General features: G+C 46.1%; 1 protein-coding gene and 1 long non-coding RNA gene across 2 annotated transcripts; one reads left to right on the top strand and one right to left on the bottom strand.

Moving 5' to 3' along the window:
- The first annotated feature begins 4,561 nt into the window (after positions 1-4,561).
- On the top strand, positions 4,562-11,994 carry LOC138737398 (uncharacterized). The gene is made up of 3 exons (XR_011340876.1): positions 4,562-4,946; positions 5,645-5,737; positions 11,926-11,994. It is a non-coding gene; the product is annotated as an uncharacterized lncRNA (long non-coding RNA).
- An 8,177-nt stretch (positions 11,995-20,171) lies between these two features.
- On the bottom strand, positions 20,172-21,314 carry LOC138736954 (uncharacterized). Its single transcript, XM_069887220.1, has 2 exons — positions 21,229-21,314; positions 20,172-20,916 (listed from the first exon to the last, which is right to left on the bottom strand). Exons 1-2 carry the CDS (start codon positions 21,312-21,314, stop codon positions 20,172-20,174), a joined length of 831 nt encoding a protein of 276 aa, XP_069743321.1.
- Between the last annotated feature and the right edge of the window lie 6,402 nt (positions 21,315-27,716).

The following is a 27,716-nucleotide window of genomic DNA, read 5'->3' as shown; positions in this document are numbered from 1 at the left end:
TTGGGCTACATTCACGATGCTGTGTTCAGGTGCAAAGGTGGGGGGGAGTGGGGGAGGAGGGGTGCTCTGAACCGGAGAATATACCTACCCAAGGAGGGTTAGGTTAGTGCTCCTTGTGGCCGGGTTCTCCACTTTCAGGTGGCCACCCGACAGCCGCATTGGGGTAGAATAGGCGGCTTTACAGTCAGGTATTCTGGCCACCTAAAAGCGGCTGAAATAACAGAAGGTGACTGGGCAGCAAGACACAGATTAGTGTAACATAATTTTCTACACCAATTATACCTCACACCACAGAAATTGCCTCAATCAAAATCTTAAATTTATCTGAGATGTGTTTGAGGTGTAGGACAGAAATAGGAAGGTTCTTACATGCTACGTGGTCACGTGAAACCTTTCTGGCAGGATATTACTGAAATAGTAACAAGGATAACAGGGTGGCCTTTCCAGACGACCTGGAGCTGTTAAAGTAGCTTTCGCTGATGCTAAGTTATGTGTTGGAAATCTGACTCCATTCTACAGCTAGTACAATGGAAGACAGATGAACAGTTTTTACCCATGAAACAAAAATCACAATCTAAAGAATAAATATAACATTTACAAAAATATAGCAACCATATCTGGACAACGTATGGGCCCAAATATAAAAAAGGTGCTTCTATTATAAAAATAAATGACCTCACCAATGAAAATTTTCTTGAGGAACCCAGTTGTCAGCCCTGTCAGTGTATGGGTTTGTACTGGGAAGGAGGGAAGAGGTTGCAGTTTTGTTTAAAATAAGTTATAATTTGGAAAATTTTGATATGTATATTGATGTAAAAAAAATTCAAAAACCCATGTACCCTATCTGTGAAACACCCTTTGTTGCAGTGTTTCATGCTTGAAACTTTGCAGCACATTTGGTGAGACAAAAATGCTTTATTATGCATTTTTCATCAACTTTTTTGCCAAGTGTCGGCTTGGATTTTATTTTGAAAACTTCACCCACCTATTTCAAAGCAGCTTGTTTCTGATTTGCATTCTCCTTTCCGAAGCAGCCTTTCCGTGCGCTATTTTCAAATTTTGCGCACGCATTTTGCCCAACATAGCACAAAGCAGCCTCATGTTAGTGTTGCTGGATTTCGGTTGAAACACTGCATGCAGATTTTACAAAGCAGTCTGAAACCCTTTTTCCACGGGAATCCCAGTTCATTGGCCATGCAGTGTCTCAGGTTAGGAAGCCCTTGGTGCCATTTCCACTGGGACACAAGATTGCTTTCCCACTGAACACAACTCATCCCCAGGGAGCGGAGTGTTCTGCCTTCGACTGGAAACGGGTGATTCTCTGCTGTCTCTGTTCCACTGGTTTTACCATCAGGCCGACATCGGCAAACGCCAAGGATATGAGTAGCGGTAGAGGTGGCGTGAAATGACATCATTTGACACTGGCATTTGGACAGTGTCCCTTTTCCACTGGACCCTGTCCCAGTAAATTCCCGGGATTGGCCATGAGGGGCTGTACTTTTGAAGTTGAAACACTTTGCAGAGCAAAGTCTTGGAATTTAATTTCTTCAACTATGTACGTTATTCTGGCGCTCCATCCTGTAGGATGTAGATGGTTCCTTTCATAGCACCTGAATCAATCCCTGACTAATCAGGATTGCTTCAAGTGGAATTTGAGTTTGGGAGCATTTTGAAAACCACAGGTCTAAGTTATAGGGAAAGGTTAAGCAAGATTTTTATTCTGCAGAGCATAAAAGGTTGAGGTTGGATTGGGTTGAGGTATTTAAAATTATTGGGGTATAGATTTGACGTGGGTTGAGAGAAAGGGGCAAAAGTTTAGAGGAAATGTGAGGGGGGACTTTCACTCAGAGTGGTGGGTGTGTGGAATGGACTTGCAGATGAAGTGGAGGAGGCAGGCTCAATATTAGCACTTAAGGAGAAGTTGGATATGTATTTGGACAGGAAAGGAATGGAGGGTCAAGGGGCGAGTGTAGGTCTATGGGATTAGGTAGGACAAAGTGTTCGGCGTGGACTCGAAGGGCCAAGTTGGCCTATTTCAATGCTGTAATGGTTAGAGAGGTAAAACGTGTATGTGAACATTTTGGGTCCAGTGACCATAGATTAGTTTCCAATCAATTATGGATAAGAGTGGGGTCTGCTGCAACAGCACCACTCAATCAATGCACCGGACACAGTTAATCAGGAAAGATGTTTATTCAGACTCGTTCCTCTCTTAGGTCTCTTGCCCACGACCTTACCAAAGAGAGGGGGATCTTTTTCTCTTCTATCCATTAGTGACTGGTGTCACCCTCTGTTCTGCTAATATTTCTGAACAGCACTGAGCCCACTTTAAATGTTCCACTTGAAACTCATACATGTTTCAGACTAAACCAAGCCAGTCATCTTTGCTAAAATTAATGATGAGGGAGAAAATGAAGGGAACAGAAAGCAAGGGAGTAACAGGGAGGCGATGCAGAAAATAACGCAGGCTGAATGAGAGGGGAAAGAAATCAGGTTCCAGATGATTAAGGAAGACAAGGCGAAAGAAGGAGACCCTAGGACACTGCCACCCTATGTTGAGAATGAGGACTCAAAAGATTCCTTGTGGACAAGGCTATCTGCATGTGCTCCCCAGCAGCCACGTGACCAGTCCTGCATCTCACTTGGTTCAATAAAAGGTGGTTTCAGACTTGGCTCTGATGTAAACAATTTGCTCAATTTCAAACCAACTTTCCTCCCTCCATCAATGGTGGCTGTGACACTGTGCACGAGTGAGGAAGATGGGATGAAAGATCTTGAACTGAAAGTTACCTGCAGTAATTGGAAACCTGCCTTCAAGAGAGCTTCAACCATGTCAATGTTTCACCAGTTGTTGGACTTTACCAGCGATGAAACAGCGTCCCACTCCCACAGTGTTTCCTGTTACTAACTTGGACAGGAGTAAAAAAATGATTCATACAAAGAATTATAAACCAGGGGAAAGATATACTCTGAAAACAACAAGAAATGTTGTTCATAGGCCACTGTGCTCCCGACAGAAGTCAAAATCCAATGGGCTTTATGAACTATATCAGATCAACTCAAAACACATATGGAACTTAGCCCCAGATTATTCCCCTATCCCCTGTCCTATTAAATGTTGAATCCTGTTGTGTGACGAAGGAGTTGCCTGGAACGTTAGCCCATCCCAGAAAGCTCACCAGACTTGGACTGCAGATCAGACATTTAATGATGACCAGCCGCAGCTTCATTTAATGCAATGCTTAATTCCCCCACCCCCCCACCACCAAAAATCTTCAGCATTGCTTAATTGAAACTGGTCTAATTCCAAAGAAGATCAGAAATGACTTTCAGACTGAGTACAAAAGAGACAGATCTGAGGTACCTTCGAAACCCAGAACCAAATACATGCAACATTCAGTGGCAGCTCTCCTTCCATCTAATCAGGCACTTTTGAGCCACTATGAACTCTTTCCCAAGAGAATTCACCCGACCATCCATGACTGCATTACTGTCAACTCGAAAGCCGAGAGGGGATTTGGTAGACTATTTAAAATTACAAGAAGGATGGATAGAGTTGATGTGGATAGGCAATTCCATTGCAAGTGGGAGAGATTGAAACAAGAGGTCTTGTTAGAAGTAACATGAGGGGGAACTTCTTTACTCAGAATGGTGGCTGAGTGGAGTGAGCTTCTGGGAGAAATAGTGGCAGCAGGGTCCATTTTGTCATTTAAGAGAAAATTGGAGGGGAGGGGAATGCAGAGAGGTGGTATTTAGTTCAGAGCAGACGAGAAGGGCCAAATGACCTGTTTCTGTGCTGTAATTGTTATAGGGGTAAAATGTGTGGCAGTAACTTGGAAGTTCGATGCGTATTTGGGAATGGGTCGATGGCCACACTGAAATAGGTCATTGTATCCAACTTGAAATAATTACATCGAATTCACGGAACAAATTTGAATTTCTTTGAAGATTTGGGATGTGTATTTACCAATTGTAGGAATTAAGTTGTAATCACCCAACATGAACCTTCCGACTCCTAAAATCAAGAAAATTAAGATGTTAGGTTTTATTTGAAAGGTTTGGTAAATTTTTATAAATACTATCCAGATGTTTTTTCTTTTTTTCTTTACATCAGCAAAAATTAAATGAAATGCTTCTTGCAGTCAAGAGCAAAAGAATTCCCTGCAGCCTCCAAACCAGCCCTTGCCCACAAACACCCCCCCCCCCCCCATTCTGGGATGAACCCATCAGCAGCGTCCACTTCGGAGACAAACCTCAGCCACAAACATCCCAAAACCATCATCCCAAGACAAGGGGTTAATTTTTTAAATCACTATGCATTCATTTGATGATATTTCAAAAAAAAAATTTGTTTTTAATGCAAATGTGAAATTAAATAATCGTTTTAAAATAAGATAAATGAAGAATTGTTTCAGGAATTAGCAATCGTCCACTACTCCCATTAACCCCAGACACCAGTACTGAATGAAAAACTAAACTGGCCAGATTGACTGAGTAAACACAGCTAAAATTGGCCAAAAGGTGCTGATGCCATCATTGATTTAAATGCAAGTGACACTGAGGACTGCGTTGGGACAGAGATGGTCCATGGACAGCCAATACGGACACCTTGGGGAACAAAGCCTGCACTGCCAGTTGGGTTGAATTAGATGATGATGTAAGCAAATATTAGACACCCCCCCCCCCCCACAGAGAGATCCAGCCTTGATTTTTATTTTTTATATTGATAGAGAGATCCCAGACATCACCAAATGTACCGAGACCCCACCGCGTTATCAGTTAAAGGCAATGTATTCCTCTCTAATGGAACTTTTACTACCTCTATGATAGGAAACATCCTCCCTGCCTCATTTGCCATTGGAACATTCGGCCCGCTTGTCATCACAGGGCCAGAAAACGCTTGAGTCAGAATACTGATCATCGTTTGAGGAGTGACGAAGGAATTTGTGAGCACGATAAGAATCCTGTTTCCCTCTGGTCTGAGATTGGATGGAGAGTCCTCAGCTCCACATCCCTGCAACACACTCCCCTTCGCCAACAACTGCCTCACACTCCTATTCACCCCACCAGCTCTGTGCATGCCCCCTCATTCACCTGCGATTTTCCCCCCCACAAACCCCTGTTAACCTGCCACCTCCACTGAAGAGTGGGTGAACACACAAACCCCTTGCAGACGGGGCCAGATTTGATCCAGAGTCATTGACTTAACAGGACCATAACACCACCTGTGGCATAAATATTCCCAAACCAATGCTCTAGGGCACTGGGAGAGCAAACAGCTCAAATTCTGCATTTGAGAAGTTTGAACTGCTGCACAACCATCAGGATCAAAGAAAACCCTAGTTTGCATTGTTAAAGTTTTCAGCTGTCATAGACCACAAAAGGCTTTCAAACCAAAATTGAAAGGACAAGCCCCAAAAACAAACAAATCTCTCATAAAGCTCTAACACTCCCCTATCTAGAAGTATCATCTCCTCAAACATCTCAATGCCACAGGTGAGAAAACTGTTTTAACTCCCATCTCCAAATTAAAAAGGTGCTATTCCCTTAATTGCAGCTCTCTTGAAGGGCGGAGATGGGCCTTGTTTAAAGGGCCAGCCACAATTTACTGAGATATTTCACACCTGAATTAATTGTCCTCCAGATTCCAGCTCAGGGTTTAAAACAGGAGAGTTTCCCCACTCTCGTCACTTGCAGCTTTCAGGCAGAGATGAGGTGATGCTGCCATCAGAGGAAGGTAGGAAGCCTGGTTTTACTGTGGCTGCTTTTTCTGGGGTGGTTCTTTGAGTTGTTGGGGTGAAAGGAATCCGGTGTTTGTGGGTCGTTTGCAAACTGGTGTTCCATGTGGTTCGTGGGTATTGAGCCAGAGAAATGTGTTGCTTTAATGTGTGTGGTTTACGGTGCCTGCAACTTTAGCTCTTGTCTTGGGATGATGGTTTTGGGATGTTTGTGGCTGAGGTTTGTCTCTGAAGTGGACGCTGCTGATGGTTTGATCCCAGAATGGGGGGTGGGGGTGTTATTTGTGGGCAAGGGCTGGGTTGGAGGCTGCAGGGAATTCTTTTGCTCTTGACTGTAAGAAGCATTTCATTTAATTTTTGCTGATGTAACCATCTTACCTTACGTGTGTGTAATATTGCAGGACAGTCAGTCGAATTTTGATTTTGGCATGTTTAGCAGAAAGTGACAGTGATCCAGGTTCAAATCTGTCCCTGTATCAGGATTTTCCCCCTATCACCTTTTACAAAATGGCAAGGTGAACAGGGGCATTTGTGTGGGTCAGGGGTTTTTTTGAAATTAATTTTTAAGAGTTCAAGCCATAATAAATGTGTTAATTTTACAAGGATATAATTCAAATCCCGATACATGTGGTTGATTAAAACAAATCGAGATCAACCCAGACCCTCCCTCTCCACATCACATATGAGGGACCAGAGATCTTCAACAGGTTTTTTTTAACCATAATATTGTGCATATTTCAAAACTTCACTTCAACCCACCTTTAGGAAATGTGGACTCCAAAGATAGAATGTTCATCTCGTGAATTATACATTATTTTCTTGTGGTGAACAGTTCCGAACCTCAGCCAGTTTGCAAGATATGGCCACGCACTTTCTAGCTGTCCAATTTGCAGCAATTTAAACCTGATAAATATTCAGTTTTAATTTAAATTTAATTCCTTCACATCTCTTTCGAATGGATCCTGTGGGAATTTTCAAAAAATACTTATTTTCAACCAAGCGGCCCAACTTTAGGACATTGCCAAGTCAAATGCAGGAAAGTACAAATGACTTGTTAACATGTGAAACAAATCCGATTCCATTAATTTTCTTTTGAGGTGTCTGGTGAATAAAATTGTATTGAACCAGTCTGTATCTCATTTATAACGATCAGTCCATTTTTGCTGTTCAAATCTCCATCCCATCTTTGCCTCAATTGATGAATTCCTAATTTCTCAGCTTTTGCAGTCATTTCTACATTACTGAATAAATTTATATTCCCATGACCTGTTTCAGATGGTCAGGGCTTGTTATGACCTGTTACTGTTCTATCTGCCACTGTGTTTTACATTTTGCATATCCTCTTCCTAAAGACATGGAAAGGACTTCTTGTTGGTCATCTAATCTCATGTACCAGTTAGGGTTAGGGAACACAAAAAAATCAACAGGAGTCTGGAAGAGTTGCTCACAGTTCTGTCGGACTCTGGCTTTACTTTACTCTTAATTTAGTCTATGTGTGGTCTGAGTCCAGCGTGTTCTTTGAATGAAGTGATAGGAGAAGGTATTCGGTTCAACAGTCAATTTATTACACAGCACAAGAATAAAACTTAACAGAGCTCTGGATCAGTCGTTAGTTCATAGGTCACCTGCACAGTGAGCTATTCCTCAAGACTGACTCCTATTGTCCAGTTGGCTCAGTTTATATAGATCAACCTTATCATACAGAACAAAAGTTGTCTTCCTTTGCTAGATGTTTTTTTCCTAAGGGTTATCACAAGTCATCTCCTGTTTTGCAGATATCTGGGGTGTAGCACTCCCATCTTAATCCTCCAGGCCAGACTATCCTGTTGATTGGATTAGAAATTAATTCATCCCCAGATATTTCTAATCACCATTCTGTTCCTGTCTGGCCAATTTCTGCTGTTCTCTTTAACACCTCCTCATGCCTTAATCTTCCTCCTGGACTGGTTTTCCATTCCCTTTGTTTCTTGCAGGCCATTCTTTGTTCTGGTCTGGCCTGTGTCTCCTGTGCTACTCACCACCTCCTTCAGTTTGAGCATTCCTCCTAAATCATTTTGTGCATTTCCTCTCCCTGTATTTGGGAGCAGACAATTTTGCTCAGCCAACTTTGCTCCATGATGTGATTGCCACTTAATCACATTCCTCTTTTTCCCTGAACCATGCAGTAAATATAAAATTATTAATTAATAATTTCTTTCATAATGTTTTAACCCCTAGATTCAAACAGTTCACATTAGTAATCCTCTGCCTGCCTGATTTCTGGTTTCCAATTTGCCCAAGTGTCTTAATTTCATAGCAGTCTTAAATTCTTCACTTCAAAGCAGAAACAATGCCATTCAGGGTCTGAGTGGTGCTGGGGGCTTATTGCAGCCTTTGGATCAGGTCTAACAATTAGCACCATTGTTTTGAAGATCAGGCAGGCATTTGGATATGTATGGCTCAGTAGAGGAGGTGAGAATTGATTCCTGTCTGGAATGTGCTTTTTAACTCTCTTTCCCAGCTTTCTGGCAAAGTCTGTGTAATGGTTTCTTCATCATAATTCCCAGAACAAGATATTCTACAGCTAATATTCCACACACTTCACCAAATGGGAGTATTTGTGTGAAAAAGAAGAAATGTTTCAAGTTCCTGTCTGTGTGGATGGACAGTTTAAGGGTGAAAAAAATGTCCTGATGTCCACATATAGTAACTCAACTAAATTCTGTAAGGACACAAATGCTGGAGAAGCTCAGCTGATCAAGCAGTGAACCTTATAAGTACAGATACTCGTAGCCCTGATAAAGGGCTCAAGCCTGAAACACTGGTTGTGTATCTTTTTTTAAACTTTATTTATGAATATATAAAATAAATAGTAAACAAAAGAAACCAACCTCCCAAAAAAAATTATATTCCATCCCCCCTCCCCATAATTCCCCCCCCCCCCCCCAAACTCCCTCGACTGAGGGAGAGAAAAATCATACCAATTTGTTGTGGCAGAATGAAAACACCAAACATAATTTTCCACGTCATCGCAATGCATTTACTGGCCACTGCTAATACTAACTGAATAAACTCAATTTGAGATTTATCGATTCTTAATCCCGTTGTTAAAGTTGTAATATCTTTCTTTGGCTTGGCTTCGCGGACGAAGATTTATGGAGGGGGTAAAAAGTCCACGTCAGCTGCAGGCTCGTTTGTGGCTGACCAGTCCGATGCGGGACAGGCAGACACGATTGCAACGGTTGCAAGGGAAAATTGGTTGGTTGGGGTTGGGTGTTGGGTTTTTCCTCCTTTGCCTTTTGTCAGTGAGGTGGGCTCTGCGGTCTTCTTCCAAGGAGGCTGCTGCCCGCCAAACTGTGAGGCGCCAAGATGCACGGTTTGAGGCGTTATCAGCCCACTGGCGGTGGTCAATGTGGCAGGCACCAAGAGATTTCTTTAGGCAGTCCTTGTACCTTTTCTTTGGTGCACCTCTGTCACGGTGGCCAGTGGAGAGCTCGCCATATAATACGATCTTGGGAAGGCGATGGTCCTCCATTCTGGAGACGTGACCCATCCAGCGCAGCTGGATCTTCAGCAGCGTGGACTCGATGCTGTCGACCTCTGCCATCTCGAGTACCTCGACGTTAGGGGTGTGAGCGCTCCAATGGATGTTGAGGATGGAGCGGAGACAACGCTGGTGGAAGCGTTCTAGGAGCCGTGGGTGGTGCCGGTAGAGGACCCATGATTCGGAGCCGAACAGGAGTGTGGGTATGACAACGGCTCTGTATACGCTTATCTTTGTGAGGTTTTTCAGTTGGTTGTTTTTCCAGACTCTTTTGTGTAGTCTTCCAAAGACGCTATTTGCCTTGGCGAGTCTGTTGTCTATCTCATTGTCGATCCTTGCATCTGATGAAATGGTGCAGCCGAGATAGGTAAACTGGTTGACCGTTTTGAGTTTTGTGTGCCCGCTTCAGCTTCAGCGCTTGACGTCCTGCTTTGCGGAAACTGCCAAAATGTTTGGCCTGGAAGTCAGCCTGAAGAAAACTGAGGTCCTCCATCAGCCAGCTCCCCACCATGACTACCAGCCCCCCCACAAAGTTGTAATATACCGCATTAGAAAAAGCAGTGGATCGAACATAAAAAGAGTTTCTTTAAAGTAGTTTCAAATAAATCCTCAAAGGCTTAACTTTATCACACAACCAGACAGACAAAAAAAAGTATTAATTTGAATCCCACAATGAAAACATAAATCTGAATGACTAAATCCTTATCTTTTTTTCCTGGAGTTAAATACAACTGATGTAAAAAAAAATTATAATTCACCCAATTATATCGCACATTAATCAATTTAATCCACCATCTTCACACATAGTAAGTAGTCCATTCTTCTTGGGTTAATTCTAAAGAAGAATCTCCCATTGGTTTAGCCATTTTCTGTTGTCACAAACATTTCTGAAATAGATCCCTTTTTTGGCCCCATTTATAATTTTCAATTTTAGTTAACTTGGGTATCTTCAATTCCCGCCCAAATCCACCTGTGACAGCACTTGCATGGAATGACACCCGTTTACCATGTCCCTCTGTTCAACCTCACTCCTCAGTGCCCGACCGTTCACCGTGTCTATCTTTTCTTGGTTTGCCCTTCAAAATGTGACACCTCACACTTGTCTGCATTAAATTCCATCTGCCCTTTCTCCAGCTGGTCCAGATCCTTCTGCAAGCTTTCCTGGCTGTCCACAACTCCTCCGTTCTTGGTGTCACCTGCAAACTTGCGAATCCAATTCACCACATTATTGTTCCACCACCTATCCCTGAGGCACATCTCTCGTCACAGGCCTCCAGTCTGAGGAGCAATTGGCCACAGCCACTCACTAGCTTCTCCTGCACAGCCGTTGTTTCACATCCAAAATACAGAGGACATATGGATGGATGTTAAAATTCTCAAAGGTACATTAGTTAAAATGGTGTCAAATCACAAGGAACAGAAGTTGGCCATTCAGCCCACTGTGTCTGCTATCCCCTGATCTAAACAGTTCTCGCCTCTCATTCCAAGTTCTGGCTTTTTGCCCTGATCCCTTGATACCCTGACTCATTAAACATCTATTAATTCCGCCCCCCCCCCCCCCCCCACTTAAACTCCCTCAACAATCCAGCAACAAATTCCATGACCTTCTGGTGAAATAAATTTCTCATCTGCTTTATATAGGTATCTTCTAATTCTAAGACAATGTCTTTTTATCCAAGGGAAACATTATTCACATCTACTGTCCAATCCTTTCAGCATTGGAAAGGTTTCTAAGATCTCCTCTCCTTCTTCTATACTCCAATGAAGAGTGGAGATATATCATCCTGGTAAATCTCTGCTCTCTCTCCAACATCAGCACATCCTTTTTAAGATAAACTTCGCAGTTCTCCAAATGAGGTGTCTCCCATGCCCCATCAACACCTCCCTACCCTTGAAACAAAGGCCAACATAGGAATTGCTTTCTTTTCCTGCCGATCCAACCTGCTGGTTACCCACTCACTATGTTTTCCTGAACGAGAACCCCCCAAGTCCCTTGACACTTGAAATCTTTGGCTTGGCTTCGCGGACGAAGATTTATGGAGGGGGTAAAAAGTCCATGTCAGCTGCAGGCTCGTTTGTGGCTGACAAGTCCGATGCGGGACAGGCAGACACGATTGCAGCGGTTGCAAGGGAAAATTGGTTGGTTGGGGTTGGGTGTTGGGTTTTTCCTCCTTTGCCTTTTGTCAGTGAGGTGGGCTCTGCGGTCTTCTTCAAAGGAGGTTGCTGCCCGCCAAACTGTGAGGTGCCAAGATGCACGGTTTGAGGCGTTATCAGCCCACTGGCAGTGGTCTTCATGACCACACTTGAAATAATGACATGTAATTTATGTAACAAATTTGAAATTTTTGGAAAGATTTGGGAATCCTATTTATAAACTGTAGGAATTAAGTTGTAATCGCCCAACCTGAACCTTCTGACTCCTAAAATCAAGAAAATTTGTTAGATTTTATTTGATAGTTTTTTAGTAATTTTTTTATAAATACTTTCCAGATGTTATCTTTCTTTTCTATTGGGTTGTTGGGCAGGGGGAATTTAAAAAAAATGCTATGTATTAATTTTTCATTATCTTTGAATGAGAAATTTATGTTCGCATTTAATGCATGTGAAATTAAAATTTTCAAAGAGAAGCTTAACATAACGTAATACATTTTGCTTATTTTCAAGAGTTGTGGAGAGTGAGGAGGGTTTTCATGGACTACAAAAGGATTTGGACTGTTTGGAAAGATGGCAGATGGAGCTCAATGTAGGAAAGTGTGCTTTATTTTGGGAAGAATAACCAAGACGTATGCAGTGAAGGGGAGGGCATTGAGGAACAGAGGGATCTTGGAAGAATGGTTCAATAGACAATAGGAGCAGGAGTAGGCCCTTCGGCCTGTCGAGCCTTCAGTGACCGCCATTTTACAGATCATGGCTGATCACTACTATCAGTACCCCTTTCCAGCCTTATCCCCATAACCCTTAACTCCTTTGCCCACTAGAGTCTTATCTAACTCTCTTTTGAACATAATCAGCGAATCTGCCTCAACCACCCTCTCTGGCAGAGCATTCCACAGATTCACACTTCTCTGGGTAAAAAAATGTTTTCTCATCTCCGTCCTAAAGGCCCTACCTTGTATTCTTCAACTATGCCCTCTAGTCCTCGTCTCCCCCATCATTGGGAACAAGTAATCCGACTTCACCCTGTCTATCCCCCTGATAATTTTGTAGACCTCAATCATGTCCCCCATCATCCTTCTAAACTCCATCGGATACAAGTCCAGTTTTTCTAGCCTTTCAGCATATGTCAACCCCGCCATCCCTGGAACTAACCTTGTAAATCTGCGCTGCACACCCACTATAGCTAGTATGTCCTTCCTCAAAATTGGAGACCAGTACTGGACGCAATACTCCAGGTGGGGTCTCACCAGGGCCCTGTACAACTGCAGAAGGGTGTCTCTGTTCCTATGCTCCAATCCCCTCTTTATGAAAGCCAACATGCCATTTGCCCATTTCACAGCTTTCTGAACCTGCATGTTAGCCTTCAGTGACTGGTGAACAAGTACACCCAGATCTATTTGCCACCTCCCCACTCCCTAGCTTGTCTCCATTTAAATAATACTCAGCTTTCCTATTATTGCCCCCAAAATGGATAACCTCACATTTGCTCACATTGAACGTCATCTTCCATTCAACAGCCCACTCCCCCAACCTGTCCAAGTCCCTCTGCATTTTCATGATATCCTCCTCACACCCCACACCGCCACCCCGTTTAGTGTCATCTGCAAATCTGCTCATGTTATTAATAATCCCCTCATCCAAATCATTTACATAAATTACAAACAACTGAGGACCCAATACCGATCCCTGTAGCACACCACTCGTCACATCCTGCCATCCTGAAAAAGACCCGCTTACTCCAACCCTTTGTTTTCTATTTCTTAACCAATTTCCTATCCATGTCAGCACCTTACCTCCAATACCATGCTCCCTGTTCTTGCCCACTAGCCTCCCGTGCGGTGCCTTATCAAAGGCCTTCTAGAAGTCCAAATACACCACATCCACTGGTCTCCCAAGTCCACCCTCTTTGTCACATGCTCGAAAAATTCCAGAAGGTTAGTCAAGCATGACTTACCCTTAAGGAATCCATGCTGACTAGCCCTTATACTATTATTTCTGCCTAAGTGTTCTGCTATTACTCCTTTTATGATAGATTCCAATATCTTCCCCACCACTGACGTCAGGCTGACCGGTCTATAATTTCCCGTTTTCTCCCTCCCTCCCTTCTTAAAAATCGGCACCACATCAGCCATTCTCCAATCCTCAGGGACCTCCCCCGAATCTATGGAACTTTGGAAAATGTCGACCAGTGCCTCCACAATTTCCATAGCAACTTCTTTAAGCACCCTGGGATGCAGCCCATCAGGCCCTGGGGTTTTATCAGACCTCAGTCCAAACAATTTACTAACAACCTCCTGCTTCTAGATCCGGATATCCATTAGATCCCCTACTTCCGCAGGAAAGTTCCCCAAGTCTCTTGATACCAAATGACCACTACCCACTAACTGACCATAACCTATATCCTCCTTGGTGAAGACCGATGCAAAGTATTTGTTAAATTCCTCAGCCATCTCCTTGTTTCCGGTAATAATTCCACCCTTTTCCATTCTTAATGGACCAATTTTAGACCGAACCAATTTCTTCCTCTTCACATATTTAAAAAAGCTTTTGCTATCCTCCATTATATTATTTGCTAATTTCCTCTCATACTTCATTTTCCCCTCTCTTATGACTTTCTTAGTTACCCTCTGATGCTCCTTGAAGGTTTCCCAATCCACTAACTTCCCACTCCGCTTCGCTATCTTATACTTACTCCCTTTGGATTTGATATTGCACTTGATTTCATTAGTTAGCCACGGCTGCCATTTGCATCTCCAAGAGCCTTTCCTCCACTTTGGAATAAATTTGTCCTGAATACTGTGAAAAATGTCCAAAAATACCTGCCATTTTTCCCCAGTTGTCCTCCCAGCTAGTGTATCTTTCCATTTTGTTTTGGCTAGCTCCTCCCTCATAGCTGCATAATCCCCTTTATTTAACTGCAGTACAGATGCTTCCGACTTCCTTTCTTTTTCCCTTTCTAATTGCAGCTCAAAAGTAACCATACCATGGTCACTATTCCCTAATGGCTCCCCTACATCGAGGTCACTTATTAACTCTGCGTCGCTGCACAGCACCAAGTCCAGAATCGACTTCCCCCTGGTAGGTTCCTCTACTAGCTGCCACTAGACATTCAATAAACTCACTCTCTTGTGTTCCTGCCCCCGTCTGATTATCCCAGTCCACCTTCATGTTGAAGTCCCCCATAAACTACCGTATTGCTACCACTTTGACATGCCACTCTTAATTCCTGATTTATACCGATATCTGAGCTACTTTTCGGAGGCCTGTAAATGACCCCCATTATGGTCCTCATGCCTTTACAATTTCTTAATTCTATCCAAACAGACTCTACCCACCTGTTTCAATGTCTTTCCTTTCAAACGCCTGAATTTCATTTCTTACCAACAGAGCTACCCCACCCTCTCTTCCCAACTTTCTGTCTTTTCTATAGGACGTGTACCCGGGAACATTGATTTCCCAATCCTGCCCTTCCCGCAGCCATGTCTCCGTAACTCCGACAATGTCATAACCTCCCATTGCCATTTGCGCCTCAAGCTCATCCATTTTATTCCTTACACTCCGTGCATTCATACACAATACCTTGATAACATATCTCCTTTCTCCCTCCACCTTTGTTCTCGATGCACTTGCCCCTACTCTCCTATCACTTTTAGTTCCCTTTTTCCTTATTGTTTCACCGTCTAACAGAACCACCCCTATATTCACTCTCCTATCTGCTTCCCTATCAGTCCTGTTCCCTTCCCCCTGCCAAATTAGTTTTAAATTTGAAGGTGGATTCCCATGGAGATAGAAGGCTTTGGGTATGCTGGCCTTTATAAATCATAGCATGGAATATAGGATCTGGGGAGGTGATGTTCAGAGTGTTGGTGAGGCCAGGTTTGGAGTATTGTATGCCTTTCTGGTCTCCAAATTATAGGAAGGATATCAATAAGGTAGAGAGAGTGCAAAGAAGTTTGACGAAAATGTTGCCTGGATTGCAGTATTTTGAATACGTAGAAAGATTGAGTAGACTGGGACTTCGTTCATTGGAGCGTAGAGGGTTGAGCGGGGATTTGATAGAGGTATTTAAAATTATCAAGGGAATAGATAGAGTAGCTGTGAATAGGCTCTTTCCCCTAAGGGGAGCAGAGATTGGAACAAGGGGTCATAAGTTAAGGGGCAAAACTTGAGAAGTAATACAAGAGGATGCTTCTTCACTCAGAGTGGTGGCTGAGTGGAATGATCTACTGGAAGAAGTGGCGCCAGGGTCAATTCTGTCATTTAAGATGAGGTTATATGAGTATATGGATGCGAGGGGGTGGGAGGGTTATGGGCAAGGGAAGTAGGTAGATGGAACTCGTGGAGTTTCACGTAAATCGGTGCTTTAGGTGCCATGAGCAAGTTGGCTCTTTCTTGCACTCGACTTGATTATGTGAAACCTTTCTGGGATAGAATAAAGGAACTTATTAAAATTTAAACTTTCACTTGATCCTAAGGTATTTTTATTGGGTTATATGAAGAAATTGAGTTTAGAATTAAAATTAGATGAGTCTCAAATTGCTCTTTGAGATTGGCTTTAGCTGGGGCTAGAAAATGACGAGTATTCAATGGTGGCATTCAGAAAGGAGGTCTTGTATTCCATTAGAAAAGATGTGTGGGGGCTAGGGCTGGGGATGGGGACCTGCAAGTGGGATGGGTGGTCGGGGCCAATAATAGAAAGGTTCCACTTTTCCACAGGACTCTCTGTTCCTCAAGTAGATGCGGCAGTGAAGTTCCCCCCACCCCATCCAGCGCCAGGATTCCAGGCGTGGGGGTCGATGAGGGATCAGGGATGCTATGAGGGCGGTCGACAGTCTGATCCACTTGGGGACCCCTGACCTCAACCATCAAGTGTTACTAAAAGGAATGGACGAAGGTCTGGCAGAGGATGTGGTTTGTCTTCATTTTGGTGAGGAATTTGATAGGCGCCACAGACTCAGTCATAAGGCTTGGGATCTATGGATGTGTGGAATCAGAAATGGCTTAACTGCAGAAAGCATTTGGATATGGGCATGGATGGGTGGGGTATGAAGGGATATGAAATGGGTGCTTGTCAGTGGGATGAGAAAATCAGTTCACCACAGACTGGAAGGTTTCTGTGCTGGAATGAGACGTCATTAACAACGACACCGACAGCCCAATCCTCTTTCTGCCAATTCTGCTGCAGACATTGGAAGACGGTCCTGTTTAAAATAATCCGAATACCCCTGGGCATGAACCCACCGAAACCACAGTTTAGTTCCTCCACCTCAGATGGTGAAATCTACAGATTTTTCTTTAAAATATTGTTTACATTGTAAAACAATTTGAAAAGTGCATTAACATATATCGTAATGTTCAATTCAAAAGGAAAAAAATAATGAAAAAATCTCAGAGATTGAAACAGGAGGTAAAAGTTTGGAAGTAACATGAGGGGGACTTCTTTACTCAGAGTGGTGGCTGAGTGGAGTGAGCTTCCGGGAGAACTAGTGGCGGCAGGGTCCACTTTGTCATTTCAGGAAAAATTGGAGGGGAGGGGAATGCAGAGAGGTGGTACGAGAGGAGAGTATTTAGTTCAGTGCAGACAAGAAGGGCCAAGTGACCTGTTTCTGTGCTGTAATTGTTATAGGGTTAAAATGTGTGGCAGTAACTTGGAAGTCCGATGCGTATTTGGGAATGGGTCGATGGCCACACTGAAATAGGCCATTGATTCCCACGAAATAATTACATCGAATTCACGGAACAAATTTGAATTTCTCTTTTGAAGATTTGGGATGTGTATTTACCAATTGTAGGAATTAAGTTGTAATCACCCAACACAAACTTTCTGACTCCTAAAACCAAGAAAAGCAAGATTTTATTTGAGAGTTTTGGTCAATTGTTATAAATACTATCTAGATGTTTTCTCTCTTTATTGTTTTCTATTGGGCAGCTGTGGGAGGGGTTACTTTTGAAATCACTATGCATTAATTTTATCTTATTTTCAAATAAGAAATTTAAGTTTTTTAATGTATATGTTAAATTAAATGTAAAAATGTTACAAATAAGATAAATGAAGAATTGTTTCAGGAACTGGCGATCTTCCACGAGTGCCGTGAACCCCAGGCAGCAGGAATGTGTGAACGAAACACAAAACTGGCCAGAACAACTGAGGAAACACGGCTAAAAGTGCCCAAAAAGGTGCTGATGCCATCTTGATTTTAATGCAGGTGACACCGAGGAATGCGTTGGGGCAGAGATGGTCTATGGACAGCCAATACAGACGCCTTGGGGAACAAAGCCCGCACCACCAGTAGGGATGGATAATGGTGGGTAATGAATAAGCAAATATTAGAGGCACCAAGAGAGAGCGACACACACATACCCAGACAGACAGACACACACACACAGAAACAGAGAGACACACACAGACAGAGAGAGAGACTGACAGCGAGAGAGAGACAGACAAGAGTCACAGACAGAGACACACACAGACAGATAGAGAGACACACACAGACGGAGAGAGAGACACACAGAGAGACACACAATCGACACAAAGAGACAGACACACACACAGACAGACACACACACAGAGACAGAGACAAACACACGACACATACAGACAGACACAAGACACAGGGAGACAGACACACACAGACAGTTACACACACAAAGACATAGACAGAGAGAGACAGATAAAGAGACACAGACACACAGAGACAGAGACACACACAGAGACACAGAGAGAGACCCACACACAGACAGAGAGAGAGAGAGACACAGAGAGAGACACACACACATAGAGACACAGAGAGAGAGAGACAGAGAGAGAGAGAGAGACACAGAGAGAGATACACAGACAGAGAGACACAGACAGAGAGACACAGACAGAGAGACACAGACAGAGAGACACAGACAGAGAGACACACACACACACACACAGAGACAGACACAGAGACTCAGGTACAGAGACACAGACAGAGAGAGAGACACACACATATAGACAGAGAGACACAAATTGTGACACAGAGGGAGAGAGAGACACACACAGCGACACACAAACAGACACAGACAGAGACACACAAACAGACGCAGAGACACTCACACAGAAGAAGATACACACAGAGAGAGACACAGACAGAGAGAGACACAGACAGAGAGAGAGACACAGAGAGAGACACAGACACACAAACACAGAGAGACACACTCAGACACAGAGAGACACACAGACACAGAGAGACACACAGTCACAGAGACACACTCAGACCGAGAGACAGACTGAGAGAGACACACACACAGACATAGAGAGAAACACACAGACGTAGTTACACACGCACACAAACAGACAGAGAGAGACCCCTTGGTTGTGCCCTTCACCTTCGCACTTAACTCTCTCATCTCTCCTGGCAGGATCTCATCACCTTTCCTACCCATGGACCATGACATCTGTCTGCTCATCCTCCTTCCTGAGAATGGTGTGAACTCTACCCTAGAAACCCCACAGCAAAGAAAAGAGACCCTTCGGCCCTTCTCATCCATGGTGAAATATCATTCTGCCAGTCTGATCGACCTGCAGCCAGTCCCTAACCCTCCTGACTTCCCACATCCATGGATCTCTGCAATTGATTCTTAAAACGTAAGAGTTTGAATGTTAAATGGCAGACCATTGAGGAGTGTTGTCAAACAAAGGGATTGAGGAACTGTGGTACAGAACTGCCCGAAAGTGGAGTCCCATGTAGAGATGGGGGGAGGTGGGGGGGTGAAGAATGCTTCTGGTATTTTGGCCTTCAGAAATGAGAGGATTGAGTGCAGGAGGTGGGAGGCTACGAGGAAGTTGGACAAGGCCTGGGTGAGGCCAACTGGGGAACATTGTGTGCCGTTTGGGTGGCCGGAGGAGAGGAAGGATAGGAATGAGAGCGCATCGAGGAGAGGGACAAGAAGGTGGTCTGGCTTTCGGGGTTTGAGTTCCAGGGGAACGTTGGACAGGCTGGGGCTTTATTCCCTGGACCGTAGAAGATTGAAGAAGATTTGAAAATTGTGAGTGGGGACGGATCGTGTCCATTGGGACAGGCTGTTTCCAAGGAGAGTGGGGGAGATTCAAAGAGGAGGACATGGATTGAGATTGAAGGAGGATTTTTTTCCCTCAGAGAGGGGTGGGAGTGTGGAATGAGCTTTGGGCCAAGGTGGTGGAGGTGGGATGGACTGGAATCTTGTGGGGGAATGTGGTGCAGGTCCTGGTGTGGAAATGTGCAGCCTGAAGGGGAGATGGACTGGAGGCCTGAGGCAGCTCTCGGACCCTTCCCCAGTGGGACGAGGTTCTCAGGACAGAGGGGGCTCCAAAGGGCTCCATCCAGGGGCTCGGGGTGGCGGAGAAGAGATCCCGTGGAGGGGTGGCCAAAGCTCACGCGAGAGCGACCCCTGGGGGCCGCCATGTTGTTGATCTTTCCCGCCTTTGGATGAATAGTTCGCGAGCGGGAGGAAGAGAGAGGTTCGTGTCGGTTCTTCACGGGCGGGAATCGAGGCATTTTGGGAGCGAGACCAGAGAGGGCGGAGTTTCCACGGGTCGCACTTTGGGTCTGGGGCGGCCGGAGCTTGGAGGGGAACGGGCAGAGGGATGGTTGTGAGGTGGGCTGGGGAACCGTGATGGAGTTTGGGTCGGGGTGACATTAGGGTGTGTGGTAGTCGGGGACCCGCGAGGCTGAATGGGGGTCAGGGTCCGTGAGGCTGTTGGGGGGAGGGGGAAACATGAGTCTGAGGGGGGTCGGGAACCCGCGAGGCTAAGGGGGGTCGGGGACACGCGAGGCTGAGGTCGGTCGGGGACCTGCGAGGCTGAAGTCGGTCGGGGGCCGCGAGGCTGAAGGGGGTAGGGCCCCGTGAGGCTGTGGGGTGTTGGGCCCCGCGAAGCTGTGGGGGGTTGGGCCCCGCGAGGCTGTTGGGTGTTGGGTCCCGCGAGGCTGAGGGGCGTTGGGTCCCTGCGAGGCTGAGGGGGGTTGGGGCCCGCGAGGCTGAGGGGGTGACCCGTGAGGCTGAGGAGGTCGGGCCCCACGTGGCTCACGAGGGTCGGGTACCCATGAGGCTGAGGGTGGGTCGGGCACCCGCGAGGCTGATGGGGGTCGGGGCCCCGCGAGGCTGAGGGTGGTTGGACCCCGCGAGGCTGAGGGTGGTTGGGACCTAGAAAGGTGAGGGGGCATCAGGGACCGGTGAGGCTGAGGAGGGAGGGGCAACCAGAAGGTTGAGGGGAACCAGAAGGGTGAGGGCGAACCAGAAGGGTGAGGGGGAACCAGATGGGTGAGGGGGGAACCAGATGGGTGAGGGGTGTTGGGGACCTGCGTGGCTGAGAGGGGTGTCGGCGATCCTCTAGGCTGAGGGGTTGTCGGGAACCCAGAAGGGTGAGGGGGGATCGGAGACACGTGAGGCTGAGGAGGGAGGGGGGCCCAGAAGGGTGAGGGGGACCTGAGAGCCTGAGGTAGAACCGTGAAGCTCAGGAGGTTGAGGACCGGGAACGGTGACGGGGTTTGGGAACTGCGAGGGTGAGGAGGACCAGTGAGTGTGAGGGGGTCGGGGACCCTTGGATGGGAATGAGCAGGAAGTTTGTGAGCGATGTGAGGGGGCTGGGGATGGGGACCTGCAAGTGGGACGGGTGGTCAGGGCCAATAATAGAAAGGTTCCACTTTTCCACAGGACTCTCTGTTCCTCAAGTAGATGCGGCAGTGATGTTCCCCCCACCCCATCCAGCGCCAGGATTCCTGGCGTTGAGGTCAATGAGGGATCAGGGATGCTATGAGGACAGTCTGACCCGTTTGGGGACCCCTGACCTCAACCATCAAGTGTTACTAAAAGGAATGGATGAAGGTCTGGCAGAGGATGAGGTTTGTTTTCATTTTGGTGAGGCATTTGATAGGCTCCACACACTCAGTCATAAGGCTTCGGATCTATGGATGTGTGGATTCAGAAATGGCTTAACTGCAGAAAGCATTTGGATATGGGCATGGATGGGAGGGGTATGAAGGGATATGAAATGGGTGCTGGTCAGTGGGATGAGAAAATCAGTTCACCACAGACTGGAAGGTTTCTGTGCTGGAATGAGACGTCATTAACAATGACACCGACAGCCTAATCCTCTTTCTGCCAGTTCCGCTGCAGACATTGGAAGACGGTCCTGTTTAAAATAATCCGAATACCCCTGGGCATGGACCCACCGAAACCACAGTTTAGTTCCTCCACCTCAGATGGTGAAATCTACAGATTTTTCTTTAAAATATTGTTTCCATTGTTAAACAATTTGAAAAGTGCATTAGCATATATTGTAATATTCAATTCAGAAGGAAAAAAATAATGAAAAATTCTTAATTCAAAGCCCTAGCACGAAGCAAGGTTGAAGGCAAACACACAGGAATAAAGTGCCAGCATCCTGGAGATGGATTTATCAGTGGCTAAGGACCAGATTTGTTCTCGTCTCTAGCCGTGAACACACGAGGATGAGAGCAGTGTTTGAGGTGCTCCAGGCTCCGTGTTACAACGTGTACCCAGCCAGAAAGAATTCCGATCCATATCTCCACGTTTTTATTCCTGGGGCTGATGGCAAGGTTCAGACTGAAAAAGCAGAGGATGAGAATCTAGGCAAAAGGACAGAAGCCCAGACCAAAGCAACAATTGGAGCACAAGGAGCCTCAAGACTCACACCCCCAGGTTCAGGAAAGCTGCTCCCCCTCCACCTTCAGACTCAATCAGGAACTCATTTCAGGACTCTTGCAGCACTTTATTGATTTTCTTTGTTTTCAATTCTTTTATCTTTCCAGGTTTCCACTGAACCGTTTATTTTTGCACGACCCATGCGTGGGAATTCGGCCGTGTCCACAGGAAAAAGGGAATCTCAGGGTTGGATGTGATGTCGTGTATGTTCTCTGCCAATCAATGGGAAATCTCCAAATCTTCAATCTTGGTGCAAGAGCCCACGAGATGCAAAGCAACCATCTCCTGTCCAAGCTGCAGATTGCAAGGGCTGTAAAGTGCTGCCACCGCCTGTTCACACCGAGTACTGCATGCATGAAGCGAGGGAGAGAGATCTAGGTATAATACCACCACCTGGTGTCCGGACGCGCGAACTACAGGATACATGATTTTTATTTTTCATGGGAGTGTTGGAGAATGAGAGGAGACTTGATTAAGGTTAACAAAATAGAGCAAGATGGATAATATGGAGCTCCAATGAACAGGGAGGTCTCACCTGTGAAGGAGCAAGTGTGAGATCTCCCAGTTCATTCATGCTTGGGCAGTGGTGGCCAATTGCAAGACAGCTCCAATTAGGGGAAGAGAATATGCTGTTTCAGGTCATGGGTTTGAAACGGTTTCCCCACTTGTGCCATTCAGACTCAAGAGAGCAAATGCTTGCAGACAGGAAGGAAACCTAGTTTTATTGTGGAGAATTGCTTGTTTTTCGGGGTGAAGGTTGTTTGTGGTCTGAGATTCCTAAATACTTCAAAATGGAAGCAGCAATTTTCCTTGTGCCCGATTGCTACATAGCGGGTAAAATGTCTCAAATCTATCGCTCAGCCAGGACTTTGGGTCATTGATTTGGAGAGAGAGTGATGGCTTGGCAATATTTATAGCATGGTGAGTCCAAAGCTCTCAAAGTGACAGTGTGGAAGGAGTTTGTCTGTTCTTTGTGTTTTCTGCCACCCTTGAGAACTTAAAAAGTGTCCGTGAATTGTGGTATTGGTGAGACACAAGCTTGTTTTGCCCTCTTTTTGTTCTGTATGTCTATAAAGTTTCAGTTTAGGGATAAAATGTCCAGACACTGTTCTGTTCAAAAGTCTAGCAACCAAATCAGATTCTCCCGAGTTCTTGTCATGGATATGTATCAAGAAGCCTGTTTAGCAGCAGTCGTGTTGCATTAGAGGTGCACATACAATTTTCAAAAATAATGAGTTTGAAACCAGAAAAAGATCAGGTCGTGCCCAAAGGTTCATCTGTGCTGTTGAATTGAATTGATGCCCCCAGGACCAGAATGTGCACTTCCACCCCATGGTCTTGAGCTTCCCAAATCGCCAATGAACTTTCGGCCCCCTTGAGCTGTGGAGTGTGGGAGGAAATCCACACAGACACCGAGAGGATGTAGAAACTTCTTGCAGTCAGTGCTGACTTGATCCTGGGGTGACTCGTGCTGGAGAGGTGGGACTACTGTCCTGCCTTCACCTTGTGATGGCTGATTTTTGTCTGTTGGTGGATGGAGGTCTGACATGATATTCCCTTGGCCTTGAGGGAAAGAAGAGTAGAAATTGCAAGGGCTCTGACAGAAATATTTAAAACCTGTTTATCCATGGGTGAGGTGCCAGAGGAATGGATGTAATCTAATGTTCCTTTGTTGAAAAACGGCTTCAAAAGCCAACCAGGTGAGCCTGACAGTGATAGGTTAATTATTGGAGGGTAATCAGAGAGTACCTTGAAAAGAATCTGTTCAAATAGCTGGCCTTGATCAACCATAGCATAGAATACAGGAGTCGGGCAGTGAGGTTGAGACTAGACAAGGTATTGGTGAGGCCCTGTTGAGATACTGTGTGCACTTCTGGTCACCAAATGAGAGGAAAGCTATCAACAAAGTAGAGAGGGTGCAGAGAAGATTTACGTCAATGTTACCTGGATATCAGCAACTAGATTACAAAGAAAGATTGTGCAAATGAAGTCTTTATTCTTTGGATTGTAGATGGTTGAGAGGGGATTTGATCGAGGTCTTTAAAATTACTAGGAGAATGGAACGTGTTGATGTGGATAGACTTTTTTCATTGCGGGGAGCAGAGATTGAAACAGGAGATATTGAGTTAAGAGGCAAAAGTTTGGAAGTAACATGAGGGGGAACTTCTTTACTCAGAGTGGTGGCTGAGTGGAGTGAGCTTCCGGGAGAAATAGTGGCGGCAAGGTCCATTTTGTCATTTCAGGGAAAATTGGAGGGGAGGGGAATGCAGAGAGGTGGTACGAGAGGAGAGTATTTAGTTCAGTGCAGTCAAGAAGGGCCAAATGACCTGTTTCTGTGCTGTAATTGTTATAGGGTTAAAATATGTGGCAGTAACTTGGAAGTCCGATGCATATTTGGGAATGGATCGATGGCCACACTGAAATAGGCCATTGATTCCCACGAAATAATTACATCGAATTCACGGAACAAATTTGAATTTCTCTTTTGAAGATTTGGGATGTGTATTTACCAATTGTAGGAATTAAGTTGTAATCACCCAACACGAACCTTCTGGCTCCTAAAACCAAGAAAAGCAAGATTTTATTTGAGAGTTTTGGTCAATTTTTATAAATACTATCTAGATGTTTTCTCTCTTTATTGTTTTCTATTGGGCAGCTGTGGGAGGGGTTACTTTTTAAATCACAATGCATTAATTTTATCTTATTTTCAAATAAGAAATTTAAGTTTTTTAATGCATATGTTAAATTAAATGTAAAAATGTTGCAAATAAGGTAAATGAAGAATTGTTTCAGGAACTGGCGATCTTCCACGAGTGCCGTGAACCCCAGGCAGCAGGAATGTGTGAACGAAACACAAAACTGGCCAGAACAACTGAGGAAACACGGCTAAAAGTGCCCAAAAAGGTGCTGATGCCATCTTGATTTTCATGCAGGTGACACTGAGGAATGCGTTGGGGCCGAGATGGTCTATGGACAGCCAATACAGACGCCTTGGGGAACAAAGCCCGCACCACCAGTAGGGATGGATAATGGTGGGTAATGAATAAGCAAATATTAGAGACACCGAGAGAGAGCGACACACACATACCCAGACAGACACACACACACACACACAGAAACAGAGAGACAGACACACACACACAGACAGACACACAGAGAGAGACACACACAGAAACATACACAGACAGAGAGAGAGAGACAGACAAGAGACACAGACAGACAGATAGACACACACAGACGGAGAAAGAGACACGCACACAGAAAGAGAGACACACACACGACACAGAGAGACAGACACACACACACACAGAGACAAACACACGACACAGAGAGACAGACATAGACAGAGAGAGACACACACAGAGACAGAGACACAGATATAGAAACACACACCGAGAGAGAAACACAGAGAGAGAGAGAGAGACACACAGAGTGAGGGACAGAGAGAGAGAAAGACACAGACAGAGAGAGAGAGACACACACACAGAGACTCAGATACAGAGACTCAGATACAGAGACATAGACAGAGAGACACACACACATACAGACAGAGAGACACAAATTGTGACACAGAGGGAGAGAGAGACACACACACAGAGCGACAAACAGACAGACAGAGACACACAAACAGACACAGAGACACACACACAGAGGGAGATACACAGAGAGAGAGACACACACAGACAGAGAGAGACACAGACACAGAGACACAGACACAGAGACACACTCAGACCGAGAGACAGACAGAGAGAGACACACAGACGTAGTTACACACGCACACAAACAGACAGAGAGAGACCCCTTGGTTGTGCCCTTCACCTTCGCACTTAACTCTCTCATCTCTCCTGGCAGGATCTCATCACCTTTCCTACCCGTGGACCATGACATCTGTCTGCTCATCCTCCTTCCTGAGAATGGTGTGAACTCTACCCTAGAAACCCCACAGCAAAGAAAAGAGACCCTTCGGCCCTTCTCGTCCATGGTGAAATATCATTCTGCCAGTCTCATCGACCTGCAGCCAGTCCCTAACCCTCCTGACTTCCCACATCCATGGATCTCTGCAATTGATTCTTAAAACGTAAGAGTTTGAATGTTAAATGGCAGACCATTGAGGAGTGTTGTCAAACAAAGGGATTGAGGAACTGTGATACAGAACTGCCCGAAAGTGGAGTCCCATGTAGAGATGGGGGGGGGGGTGGGGGGGTGAAGAATGCTTCTGGTATTTTGGCCTTCAGAAATTAGAGGATTGAGTGCAGGAGGTGGGAGGCTACGAGGAAGTTGGACAAGGCCTGGGTGAGGCCAACTGGGGAACATTGTGTGCCGTTTGGGTGGCCGGAGGAGAGGTAGGATAGGAATGAGAGCGCATCAAGGAGAGGGACAAGAAGGTGGTCTGGCTTTCGGGGTTTGAGTTCCAGGGGAAGGTTGGACAGGCTGGGACTTTATTCCCTGGACCGTAGAAGATTGAGGAAGATTTGAAAATTGTGAGTGGGGACGGATCGTGTCCATGGGGACAGGCTGTTTCCAAGGAGAGTGGGGGAGATTCAAAGAGGAGGACATGGATTGAGATTGAAGGGGGATTTTTTTTCCCTCAGAGGGGGGTGGGAGCGTGGAATGAGCTTTGGGCCAAGGTGGTGGAGGTGGGATGGACTGGAATCTTGTGGGGGAATGTGGTGCAGGTCCTGGTGTGGAAATGAAGGGGAGATGGACTGGAGGCCCGAGGCAACTCTTGGACCCTTCCCCAGTGGGATGAGGTTCTCAGGACAGAGGGGGCTCCAAAGGGCTCCATCCAGGGGCTCGGGGTGGCGGAGAAGAAATCCCGTGCAGGGGTGGCCAAAGCTCTCGCGAGAGCGACCCCTGGGGGCCGCCATGTTGTTGATCTTTCCCGCCTTTGGAGGAGTAGTTGGCGAGCGGGAGGGAGAGAGAGGTTCGTGTCGGTTCTTCTCGGGCGGGAATCGAGGCATTTTGGGAACGAGACCAGAGAGGACGGAGTTTCCACGGGTCGCCCTTTGGGTCTGGGGCGGCCGGAGCTCGGAGGGGAACGTGCAGAGGGATGGTTGTGAGGTGGGTCCGGGGAACCGTGAGGGAGTTTGGGTCGGGGTGACATTAGGGTGTGGTAGTCGGGGACCCGCGAGGCTGAAGGGGGGTCGGGGTCCGTGAGGCTGTTGGGGGGAGGGGGAAACGTGAGGCTGAGTGGGGTCGGGGACCCGCGAGGCTAAGGGGGGTCGGGTACACGCGAGGCTGAGGTCGGTCGGGGACCCGCGAGGCTGAGGTTGGTCGGGGGCAGCGAGGCTGAAGGGGGTTGGGCCCCGCAAGGCTGTGGGGTGTTGGGCCCCGCGAGGCTGTGGGGTTTTGGGTCCCGCGAGGCTGAGGGGCGTTGGGCCCGGCGAGGCTGAGGGGGGTCGGGGCCCGCGAGGCTGAGGGGGTGACCCGTGAGGCTTAGGGGGTCGGGCCCCACGTGGCTCACGAGGGTCGGGGACCCATGAGGCTGAGGGGGGGGTCGGGCACCTGCGAGGCTGATGGGGGTCGGTGCCCCGCGAGGCTGAGCGTGGTTGGACCCCGCTAGGCTGAGGGTGGTTGGGCCCCGCGAGGCTGAGGGTGGTTGGGCCCCGCGAGGCTGAGGGTGGTTGGGA

This window comes from Narcine bancroftii, chromosome 6 (genome assembly GCF_036971445.1).
Source record: "Narcine bancroftii isolate sNarBan1 chromosome 6, sNarBan1.hap1, whole genome shotgun sequence".
In the NCBI taxonomy this organism is placed as follows: Eukaryota; Metazoa; Chordata; class Chondrichthyes; order Torpediniformes; family Narcinidae; genus Narcine; species Narcine bancroftii.
The sequence above is the reverse complement of the archived record's forward strand: the minus strand, read 5'-3'. Positions and strand labels throughout refer to the sequence as shown.

Bases quoted from the DNA above. Each gene is read 5' to 3' on its own strand.
- LOC138736954 (XM_069887220.1), bottom strand. From the start codon at position 21,314: ATGACTGAGTGTGTGGAGCCTATCAAATGCCTCACCAAAATGAAAACA. The intron at 20,917-21,228 runs GTAACACTTGAT...TCACCCTCGCAG, and splicing joins ACCTTCATCCATTCCTTTTA to TTCCCAAACCCCGTCACCGT.